Source organism: Haemorhous mexicanus, chromosome 5, assembly GCF_027477595.1.
Source record: "Haemorhous mexicanus isolate bHaeMex1 chromosome 5, bHaeMex1.pri, whole genome shotgun sequence".
Taxonomy (NCBI): domain Eukaryota; kingdom Metazoa; phylum Chordata; class Aves; order Passeriformes; family Fringillidae; genus Haemorhous; species Haemorhous mexicanus.
Genome location: NC_082345.1, coordinates 15,502,577 through 15,514,642, shown reverse-complemented (window position 1 = coordinate 15,514,642; position 12,066 = coordinate 15,502,577). Strand labels below are relative to the sequence as shown.

The window sequence follows — 12,066 nt, the reverse complement described above, 5'->3', positions numbered from 1 at the left end:
CCTTTACTTAATATTTTAAAAACAAACAGAAATCCTTTAGTGGGCTAAATTTTGAACAGTAATATTTAAACCACTTATGGGTGGGAAAAACAACTGTAAAAAAGTATAGCTACAGGACTGGAGATAAAAAAAACGTTACAAGTTAGCATGTTCTCCAACAAAGTTATGTGAGAAGCACTGGAGGAACACTGATATGGAAGGGAATGATGAATTACATTTTATTACTTAGACCTTTCTGATGGGAAGTCACTCAGGATTTGAATTGCACTTGTTTACACCAACTGCAAGTCTAATTCAATATATTTCAGGGGCAAATGCTCCACACTCTCATTTTCATTTTTCCCCTGTCTCTGTCTTCCTGGAAGACTTTTCCTTTCCTATTGTCCCATAAACCTGCCAGAGGAAAAAGTGTCATAGGCTCTTGTATAGAATGTTGTGCACAAGGCCTAGAAGGTCCTGAACTCCAGCTGCAAAGGCATTTGGGAAGTACCACTGGTCACAAATACAGTTTTGAATTCCATATCCAAAAATACCTTTCTTTGCAGGACATGTCCAGATGCATTGAAAAAACTTTGATTTTCATGAACATTTTGTGCCGTAACAGCAATATTAGTGCTGGCTGCTGAAGGCAAATGAAGAATCTGAGTGTGCAAATTTGGTTGTGCTTGCAGTCAAGCTTCTCTTTTATGTCTGAGGCTGGCATGTGCTCAGCTGAATCTGGCAGTGCTCCTCAGGGCTGCTGTCTGCAAGTTGTACCACTTGGTGCCAAGCCCTGCGGGATTCTCTGGGAGCAGATTTTAGCTTGCACCACCTTTTTTCCAGCTGGGTATTTCACTACTGGCAGTGTTTGGGTTAGTTCTGTACACACAAGTCTCCCCCAGCACTTTGTGTGGTGTGTTTTCAGGCTGTTCTGCTTTGACTGAAGGTTTCATTGCTCTTGCAAGGTGTTTTAAGTTCTGGGTCCTTCTTTTGGAAATTTGCTGATGTGCATATTTTCTTCCTCCCTCTGACTGTATCATCTCCCTCTTTTTCCCACTCCTCCTCTCCCTTCTGCCCCTGCCCCATTCCCTTCTCTTCTCCTGTTTTGCAGACATGCATAGCCACCCATGAGTCTAATGGGATTGATATTATAATTGCTCTCATCTTGAACGACATAAACCCTCTTGGCAAATACTGCATGGACTTGGTGCTTCAGCTCAAGGTACAGTATATGAAAATTTGTTTATTTGAATTTGGGCAGCAACAGAAGACATACCTATGGGAGAGCTCTAGGCAGCCTGACATTTACTTAATCTTACCATAGCGCAGTATACTCAGAAGCCTTTGAAAAAAAAATCTTGCAAGTGAGTTCATCTCAGCTTCTGAATCCTTATCAGGCCCTCTGCCACAGGCCTTTTGACCCACTGCTGTGTTTGGGACTGTGTCTCAGCTTTTTTAAAAAAAAATCCTATCAGGCATGACACAGCTAGCATGAAAAGTCTGTACTGTGGATGTAAAATCTCTCAAGATTGATAAACAGCCACACTGTACAGGCATGCAGCAGGTCAGGCATGCTCTCTAAATACAGAATGCTTAAAAATTATTTGAGAAGGAAATGCTGTAAAAAAGAGCAATACATCAGATGACCTGCAATGTCAAATAAAATTGAAAACAAGGTTCAAGTAAATTGTACCTTATTTCCCTTTTCAGTGTCCTCTGAGGGGAAACACAAAGTGTGGAGTGTGAGGGCAAAGCCTAGAGCAGGAGGGCTCGTAATGTAATTTTGTTCTATATTCTGGGGAGAGTTGGTCAGGACAACAACTTGTAGATAAGTTTCTCCTGTGTGTGTGCCAGTGCATGCAGAGGGGAGCTCTGCAGCTGCACTGTCTGCCAAGCAGGGTAGAATCTGTCCAGGAGGAACCCTGGGTTATTGCCTTTTCTTGCCTCCTAAATTAAGTATTTCCATTGCAGATGGTCTGTTTCCTCCCCAGACCAGCAAATACTTTGTGGTAGCTGCATTGCATCATATTGGCAATGTTATACATGTCTAATAAAATAATTAATATAGCTATATATCATGTACAATGAAACATTGAATCAACAGTGCCTAACATATGATTTTAATAACTGTAATTCCTTTTTTGAATGGCAATGTAATTCAGGCCCGCCTCTAGCAAAACACTTAGGCAGACATTTAACATTGAAAATGCAGACAGTTCTTTTGAAGTCCAAACTTCGGTCTCTGTAAAGATGTATCTGCATTCACTCCAGTGCCATTTTGATTTGCCATTGTCATGAGGCTAGCAAATGCTTGTAGAACAGCTTTTCTGTGTAGTGACCAAACATGGAGCTTAGAGACACCTCTGCAAGGACCAGTGTGATCCTGTTCACAGGAGGCTGGCTGTGCTCAGACTCATTCAGTTAGCAAAAATTGTGGTGAATATAGCAGAGGCTCAGACTGTGGAAATGATTCAGATTTTGCAGAATCACAGAGTCATTTGCTTTAGTAGGGATGTCTTGAGGTCAACTTGCCCAAGCCCTCTGCTCAGGCAGGATCAGCTAGAGGTTTCTCAGGATCATGTGCAGCTGAATATCTCCACAGCTGGAGACTCCACAACCATTTTGGGCAGCCTATCCCCACTGTCTGATCCCTCTCACAGTATGAAAGTGTTTTCTGGTGTTTAGATAGAATTTCATGGGTGTTTTATTTTGTCTCTTGCTCTCTCACTGGACACTGCTGAGAGGGGTCTGGCAGCCTCTTCTGCATTTCCTCCCACCGGGTATTTATACACATTGATAAGATCCATCTAAGCCATCTGTACTCCAGTGTGAATAGTCACAAATTTCAGTGGCTTCTTTTAAAAAATGCTCCATTCCCTTCATGGGTTTTATGGCTTTTTGCTAGACCCATTCCATTATGTCCATATCACTCTTGTACTGGATCTGGACATGTTGGAAGATGTGATCTCAAGAATTGGATCCAAATTAAGAAGCTGCTCTTTTTGATTTTGAGTGGCAACACATTGAAGTAATAAAGCAATGAGTTTACCAAGTAATATTTGACTGTCAGTGCTCATAAGCAACTTTGAAGTTGCAAATACATAAATTTTGCACTGAAAATACAGAATTCAAAGTATGCAGGCCTATACATTCACACTTACAAGCAAGCTCAGACACTGCTTTCAGGGAGCATTATATGTTGAACTTACACACTCCAACCACAGGAAAGGCAGTGCAGAGTTATATTTTCCCATGCCATCTTAATTTAGCTTGTTTTGCACTTAGTTTTTGATGTGGCATTTAATTACAACTTCATGGATTATATTTTCCAGTGGACTCCTGAATCATTTAGTGAGCAGAACAGACAGTGTTTACTGAGTGCAGAGGTGGCCAGTGTTCAATTCTGCTTCTTTTTATTTCAAGTGTGACCCCCTGGCCTTCCTTACTGACCAGTGTGTAAGCCCTGGCACAAAGTAAGAGCTCAATATCTGCCACATCTGTGACAGGATGAAGAGACATTGTCAGTCTAAGAGTACAGAGAGTCTAAGACAATTGTCTTCTTTTTTTCCTCATAGCTGTATCTAGTTGCTTCACTCATTGATTTGTTTTTCCAAAATTTTTATCAGGAGATGAGATGGGAGCCCAGGTGAAGGTGAAATGAAGAGTAGAAGTGCTTTGGGCTGTGCTGTTTTTTAGCACCTGGAAACTGATTTTTCCCTGTACTAATGTGTTATGAACTTTGTGCTGTGTTTTCCAAGTGATGGATGTCTTTTCCTCCTTGATGTTTGGGATTAGATCCTAGGCTCTCCAAATATGCAGAAAGTGAGGAATAAGTAGCCAAATAACCATCACAAATGCCTGCTGTAATTCTATGCCATGGCAAGGCACTTCTGCTGAGTCAGTAGCAAGAAGCTGGCTGTTGATGACACAAAGTTCTACCTTTCCCAGCTTCCTGGAAGCTGCAGCAGGCTTCTGTCCATCTCCAGGGTTGTCTGCACTGGCAAAGAACTTCAAAGTCCTCCTCAGCCATGAGTGAGTGGACTGATGCCTTCCTCCTGTTTCCTCCCTTTCCTTACCAAGCTACCTGGGAACCTGTCATGGCCTCTTCCCTCCTCCTCAGTTTGAGATCCTACCAATGCTACCCCTACTGGCCACCACTGTAAGGGAAATCTGCAGCAGAAGAGGAAGCATCCTGCTTTTCAGAGCAGCATCCTGTCAGGAATCCTCATCAAAATGCTGTCCTCTCCCTCCCCCTGTTCTCGTTCACTGCGCACATTCAACTTCTGCAGTGTGGGCTGCAAGGTAAAGAGTCTGATTAGACCTTTCCCATCAAATCAGGACCTTTCCTGATTTGATTCAGAAGCAAAAGGAAAGGGACATGGCAAAACTCATATGGAGTGCTGTTCTCCTTGAGCCAGTCCCAGTTAGGTCTTTTCTTCCCATCCCTTTTTCTTTGTCCTTATCTCATTCCTGTGTTGGCTTCTGTCTCACTCCCAGTCTCTTCTCCCAGAAGTTTCTAATTCCCCAGTTACATACAACTCTTCTAATCCACTCTCCTTCCATTTACCTTCAGTCCTCTGGTCAGAGGTGTTTAATCCTCAGCCTAACACAGCCCTGAGCAAACTGCTTTGAGCAGGGGCTGGACTGCTGGAATCTTAGTCCAGAGGACAGCTTTTAGTGTGTGGTTTTATGATCCCCCCTGCACAGTTTTGTGATTCTGTGCTCACCAAGAATAACCCCTGTGGGCTTTTAGCTGTGAAATGAGTGTTTCTGCTCTATAGTACTCAAATTGTAATTTACAAAATGCTTCTCAGTTGGACAAGTTTGACTGGGAGACTACAACTCATGTTATTGTTCTATTGGCCTCTAGTGCTCCATATTTTCAGGCCTATTATCAAAACTTGGGGATACAAAGGCTGCTTAAAACAGAAGATTCTTGAACATGTAGGGCATAACATCTTTCTTTTTCTTTTTACCCTGGTCCCAAAAGCAGCTGAACCCTTTTCCTCTGAAACTGCCCATGCCAATTATCTGAGGCACATCCTCACTGGAGAAATTTTGGCTGGAATCATTGATAATGGTAATAAGCAGCTGAGAATGAGGTTGTAGGGTGGGTTGGCAGTTTTCCTGGCCCCTACCTCTTGCCTGGGGACTGTCTCCTGCTTCCAAGTGTTCCAACAGCTCAGTCTGTAACAGGGAATGATGGGGATGCTGTGACAGGTCAGCCAAGGCAACCCTGCTCTGCCAGAAAGCAGCCAAACCTCCAGAACCATTCTTCCTCTCCCCTTCACCACAGCTGATTGAACTGGGAGGCAGGCCGGTCTCTGAGGCACCACTGGGCTACTGCAGCTAAAGCTGATGCTGTGTAATCCTGAGGAGCAGTCCTGGGGAAAAGCAGCCAGTTGATAAAGCAAAGGTTGTCTTTATATATTCCCCCAGGAATATTTAGTAGTGAAACAAAATCTCAGGACTGCATGAAAACAGTTTATTTTGCAGCCTTTCAAATAATAACCAGTTGGACTTCATAAAAACCAAAGGGGAGGGAAACCTGCCTGAATGATAAAACCTTCTGTGTAATATGTTTTGTAATTACCTCTGTGGAGTCTTGTTTTAACAGAAAGCCAAGGCAAAAATTGCTATGTGGGAAATAAGGAAATGAAATGGAATTTAATTTCTTATGCACAGTCTGCAGCAACACTCTGTATTTAAGTAAAATATTTTTCAGTGTTTAAAATTTTCCTTCCAATGTAGCGTGCAGAGTTAGTGTTACAGTATGCTGACATTAAAAAAACCTATTAAATATGTCAGTAAAATAAACGATGCAAGTGGTTGAAAATCTCATCCACTAAAAAACTGGTCCTCATAATCTCAATTAAAACAAATGCAAGGGTCATTAATCCATGAAAGAGATTTAAAATTTGCATTTATTTGCTTTTGTATCTCCAGAACAATGCCTCCAAGCTTTTGCTGGCTATTATGGAAAGCAGGCAAGACAGTGAGAATGCAGAAAGAATCCTTTTCAACATGAGACCAAGAGAACTGGTGAGAAAACTTGTGAATATTCATAAATCTTTTGGCTGAAAAAAAATCTGTCATTAAAACATTTTTAAAATGATCTGTATCTAAGCTGAGAAGTGTTGGCAGCGTATGGTGGCACAATGTATCAGGATACCACTAATTCACAAAAAGTGCTTTAAAAGGATCAAGCATGCATGATTTCAGTCTTTACGACTTCATTATTTTTATCCGTTCCAAGCACTTTTCTTTAATTGTTTCCTAACTAAATTATCATATTCTGGTAGACTGTCTTCAAGTGCAGTTTGTCAGGGGCTGGCAAATTAAGCTTGTACAGTTTGTGAAGCAGTGCTAACAGAAATGTCTGTGTGGACATATAATATATTTAATATGCATGTATGTTATTTATTTATGTCTCATGAACAAAGAGAGTTCCAAGCAGTTGTTGCTGTGTTTTGGAACAACACTGATGTTTATAGAGGTCTCCAGGAACTTTAAATGGGTTGGAAATCTGTGGGGAGTAATTTCCAATACCACTTGACTGTGTAACAACAGAAATTGAGAGATCTGGGAGTTCTTGTGGGATTCTGGGGAAGAATCTGGGGACATTGTCCCTGCCCTTAGGCAGAGCCCAATGCCTGCTGGTTTCAGCAGAATCACCACTAAGGTGGCATCTCAGCAGAATGAGGCCATCCCTAGGGTACAACTGCAGGATCAGGCCTTGTGTGGGGAACCCTATGGTGGTCCTCTAAGAGGCTTTTGGATATTTGGAATTTCCCCTGCAGATCCCTGCCCAGATCTTCCTTTCCTTTTTGGTTTAAGTGTGGTTTTTCCTGTGAAATTATGTTGCTGCCTGCTCTGGCCAGAAGATCATGGCTGCTCTCTTAAGTGCTGCACAACAGTGCCTGCCATATCTAGACCAGTCTTTAGAAGCATTTGTGAAAATACCTGCTCACAAAGGCTCATCATTCCTCTTCCTTTCTCATGGTTGCTGATGAAAAAATGTAGTGGTTTAGAGCCTCATAAATCCTTCAAGCTTGTCTTTATTCAGAAAGTGTTTCTCAGGCTGCTCCCTCTTCTTGCAGACCTACAGGGCACCCATGCAGGCTGGAGCTGAGCAAAGTGGCTGTGTTGAAACACAGTGTGTTTTTTCCCCAAGAATCACATTTATTTCATCTCTCCCTGGCTGGGTTTGTGTTGCAGGTGGATGTGATGAAGAATGCCTACAACCAAGGTCTGGAATGTGACCATGAGGAGGAGAATGGAGATGATGGCATCTCCCCAAAAGATGTGGGCCATAATATCTATATTTTGGCACATCAGGTATGTCTTACTTGTTTTGTGACAGCTTCCAGAAAAGCATTACATGGTTAAACTCCACATTGTCACAGATGGAGTCATGCACTTCCTGGGTAAGAGAGAAGTAACAATGTGTTTATTGATAAAAAACAAAGTTTGCTAGCAGATGTGGCAGTGGGTTAGCAAGGTTCAATGGCAAGGACACTTGATTGTTTACTGCATACAGGACAGCCTCAGCCCACACTGTCAGGGAGGCCTTCCTGTTGAGTCATGATGTTAAGGAAGGATCCCCTTGCATTCTAAACTCCTTCTCAGATGGGAGTTTAGGTGGAGCCAGTCTTAGTCCCAGCTTTTCCCAACAGTTTGTCTGAATGTTTATCTCCACATGATCAATCCATAATGTCATTTAGCCATCAAGAATTCAGAGTTTAGCATGCCCTTAACCACTTACCAAGAGTCTCTTGTGGTAAGGAATCCCTCAGTCTTGAGAAGAAACCTTGAGATCCATTCCCTGCCCAAGGGGAGATCCTGAATATGTTGGTCCTCCCATTGTGGAGGAATTTCACACCAATTGTTATTTGTGTGAAATAGCAATGTAGAGCAGAACAGTGACTGTTTATTTAGCTTTGTCTTGTTTTAACATTAGCAGATCATTTATATCAATCAAATCATAAATTGTGTTACCATTACTGGTGTATTTTTAAGTAGTGCCTTCAGTTGTGATAGCAACTGAACTTGATTTCAGAAAATTCCTATTATTTTAGAAATATTGCTTTGCCAATAAGAATAATTGGGCCTTTTCACTGTTTTCTCCTTTCAAATTATGCTGTAGTGCCCTCAAGCTTTTTCTGATCACTTTTACTTCTCTACTGGTAAAGGTAGAATGTACACTGGAGGTTGTTATTTAATGGGCTGTTTATTCTTCAGAGTAGCTGGTGTCAAAAATAGTTTATCTTTCAATTACATTCAGAGTATTGAAAAGTTTTTTGTAATTGAAAGAATAAGGACCATGAACTTCTTGGTTATATCATAATTTACAGCATTTAATATTTCATATAAGGGCCAAATTTAAAAAAAATATTTTTATGAGAAGAAATAAATGGGGATCGATGGGGATAGAAATAGATGGGGATAGGAAGTGTTCCTCATTCATTATGTTTATTAAGTGTTGTTAGGAATTGAATTCTCAGTGGAAAAAAAAAAAGAAAGCAACCTATAGTTACAGTAGTGTTATGCAATATTTCTTTCAAGCAAGGAATGCAGAAAAACAGTTCCTGAGTTATGCTGGTGTGCTCACAGAACATTTAAATAAGTAGGTATTGTTATTATGTTGGTGGTGGTGTGGTTGACCATGTTCTACTCTTGTGCTGTGTGTGGGGCTGTACATAAGATACCCATCAGAGATGACAGTATTTTTAGAAAGCATCTGCAGCTCCTTACCTTGTCTGAATTTACTCCTTGTCTGAATGCTTATAATGAAAATTTAAATTCCTGCCAAATTGAAATGTTGGTATTTTCTGTCTTCTGCCTACAGTTTGTGTTAAATTACTTAACAGGGTGTGTGACATGGAAAATATTGTTTGGGGGAGTGGAATATGGGCCTAAAGCTATATATGAAGTGACTGCTGGGGTCATTTTACACAAGAGGTCCCTGCCAGGGGTACACCAGCTGGCTGAGGTGTAGGTTAAGCTCTGTCCCTAGGTTCATATCTGCAGTGCTGGAGAGGTCTGTGGTGCCACTCCACAGCTATTCCTGATCCATAGCTGGTGTTTTGGTTGCATAAGGGTGGATATTTTTACAGCAACTTACTGAGCTCCTTCCTGTTCTGTAAAATTAAATGTCATGATTGGCTGTGTATAAAAATATCCATCTTTTTTACAAAAACAAAACAAAAAAAAAAAAAAAACAAAAAAAAAAAAGAAAAAAGACTGTTTTCTTTTCCTTGCATTTCTGTAACATAGTACATGTGTTTACAATAGATTTGCACCCATGTCAAGCCCCATATCAAAACAAAGCAGAGCAAGGATAGGCAGTTTGGGGCCTTTCTGTGTCCTCTGCTAATGAAATGCTACAATTCTTGGCACAGACCTGCTAATCTCTGACCCCAAACTCTTTCCATGTGTGCCGTTTTCGCTTGCCCTGGGATGGGCAGGATACGAGCATGGACCCTCCTCAGTAAGGCCATTGTTGCTGGGTTCCTTTGCTGGCTTCAGTCTCCAAACACCCCCTGCTTTGCTGTCAGAGTGGCTTTTTGGTGCCTGGGCCTTCTGCTTGGCTTAGCTGACCTGATTTACATAATATTTCTTTGCTGTGGCACTTCATCTGACTTGCCTTTTTTCTACAACTACTGTGGCTCTTCAGTCACTTTCCTTACACTTCCTGGTGACCACTTGCTCCAGTTACAGCTTTTTGGTCCCTCTGTAATAGCAGAATCAAGACTCAGAGTTCCCCTTTTTGCTGTTCCAGCCCTCAAACACAGACAGTTTATTTTGGGGAGCTCCGACTTTCAGTTTTTGTCGTTGCGCTCTTCAGGGCAAAGCTGGGTTCTGCATTTTGCCACCACTACATCCTTCCTTGCCCTTCCTGTGGTTGATTTTACCAGAAGCAAGAGGCATTCTTGTAAATGTTTGACCCACAGAGCATAGAAAGTTGTACATGGGTCACAAGCAAGGCTGAGATTTCTGTTAGCAAATCTTCCTTACAGCCTCTCAGCCCCTGCCCTAAATGTGCCCCTGCACATGGTGCAAACACAGAGGTGTGTGGCTACAGCAGCTGTGTCATGCCAGTGATCACACGTCCTCCACATGGTTCTTTGTCCTCTCTTTCCCTTATTTCCTCATCTTCCTCCGGCGTGCCACGTGCCCTGGCTCTGCTGCTTCCCCTGCACTGCCCCTGGGCTGTCTGGGCACTGCTGCTCCTCTCTTTTCCTGCTCCTCGATGAGCAGAGGGGAGAAGGCAGGGCCACTGGGAGAAGGCAGACCTGAGCTGTCCACGAGGAGCTGCCCCGAGCTGCAGCCCTACTCTGCAGCCTGGTTTTTGGGGCTCCTTCAAGATGTGCTGCTTGTGGAGCAGTGGCACGAGCTGGTACTTTAGGTCACATCCTGGAAAAATAAGCATGCTATTGGTAGGTAACAATTCTCTTGAGAATCCATGGAGGAGATTCTGTTTTCTTTCTCTGGTTCAAATGTCATGCTCAGAGCCAAGCCTTGACCTTGCCTATTTCTTTGCAGTAGTCTCAAGTGAGTGCCAGAGGTGTGATAGGGACAGGGCCATCACCTCTTATACCACTTTTCTTCCAGCCTCAGTCAATAGGTATGGTATTTCTGCTGCCGTTCTCTGAGGAGATTGTGTTAGAGCTGGTCACACTTGGTTTTGCAAAGCTAGTAAGGCCATCCTCGAACAGACTTCATCTTGATGTGATGTCCCTGTAGGAAATTACCAAAGCTTTTGACACAGAAGCACAAAAAAAGATTCATTCTTGTCCTTATCTGCAGGAGCATTAGTGCAGGAGAATCAAGTTTTTAAGTGGTTACACAAAGAAAAAAATTATAAAAAGCTAGAGAAATCCTCTGGCTTTTCAGATGACTGCTTGAGCTGGCTGCCTGTTAGTCATAACAAAGTACTTCAGGAGTTTGTAAACTAAAACACAGTACTTCACTGGCAGTATTTCCATGAGGTTCATGATCCCTTTGATATACTGTGAAGCAAGATAAGGCAGTGGTTATAACTAGAGGCTTCTGTAGTCTGCATGCACATATACATATATATGTGTGTGTGTGTGTGTGTGCACTTCTGTTAACAGAAAATTCTTTGGAGTATTTGTGCTTTTTAGCTCATGCAAACTGTCTAAATCAGGCATGGAGCCCAAGCCAATCCACTGTACCTTTCAGCAGAGGCTTTATTCGTGAAGGTCACAAGAATGTGAAATAAGTTGACATAGCTTTTTGTTAGCTTGCAGCATGGCAAGAGTGCACTTTCATCTGCCTGTAGAGCTGTGGAGAGATGTCCTTGATCTGGAAGGATGTGAGTGGAGGGGGAGTAAGGGAGCAAACTGTAACAAAACTTTCAGATTTCAAATGCCTTATAAACTCCTCTGCCTGGTTCCCAAGGCTATGGCAGCAGTGGAGGGCTACTGACACAGCCTGTCACCCCTTTCCTGATGCACGTTCTGAGCTCTCAAGCTAGCAAAATTTTCTCAATTTTAAGTTTCTGCTTAAATGCCCTGTTGGAGAGGGAGCACAAGGCTTGGAACTCCATGATACCTCTGTCACTTCCAGGTAAATAAAAGGTTATTTGTTTGTTTGGTTGGTTGGTTGGTTTTTTTTTTCCATGAGATTAAGCTAAAATGTTATTTAAATTCCAACCAAGTAAACTACTTATATTTATACAATTATCTGGTGCCACCAAGACTTAATGAAAAGTATTTCCTCACCCCATAAGGTTAGGAGAATTATCACTGTCTGATATCAGTGCAGTGATGACAAATTTGAACCAGGTTATCTTCTAATAGACTAACATAGTTGGAAGTGTCCTTCCATTTATAAGTTCTTAAAATAAACCAAGGAAAAATCTGCTGTGAACTGTAAGGTTCTCACTGCAGGTGCTGCTAAGGACACACATCTTCCTCTCTGGTGCTAGTTTTAAATGGGCTGAGAAAAATAAATCACTCAGCCTTATATTTTTGTTAGTATATTAATAACAGAACCAAGATTTTTTTCATCAAACTTGGCAAGCATTATCAAACTAATGTCTTACTGCTATGTTTACTTCAT

General features: G+C 41.9%; 1 protein-coding gene across 6 annotated transcripts in view; it reads left to right on the top strand.

The window, feature by feature from the left end:
* ITPR2 (inositol 1,4,5-trisphosphate receptor type 2) overlaps positions 1 to 12,066 on the top strand; it is a 242,085-nt gene that overhangs the window by 171,200 nt on the left and 58,819 nt on the right. For all 6 annotated transcript variants that reach the window (XM_059846045.1, XM_059846044.1, XM_059846043.1 and 3 more), the window contains 3 exons: positions 1,091 to 1,201; positions 5,926 to 6,021; positions 7,198 to 7,317. In XM_059846045.1, the coding sequence (XP_059702028.1) occupies positions 1,091 to 1,201; positions 5,926 to 6,021; positions 7,198 to 7,317 (327 nt within the window). The remainder of the gene's footprint in view (positions 1 to 1,090; positions 1,202 to 5,925; positions 6,022 to 7,197; positions 7,318 to 12,066) is intronic.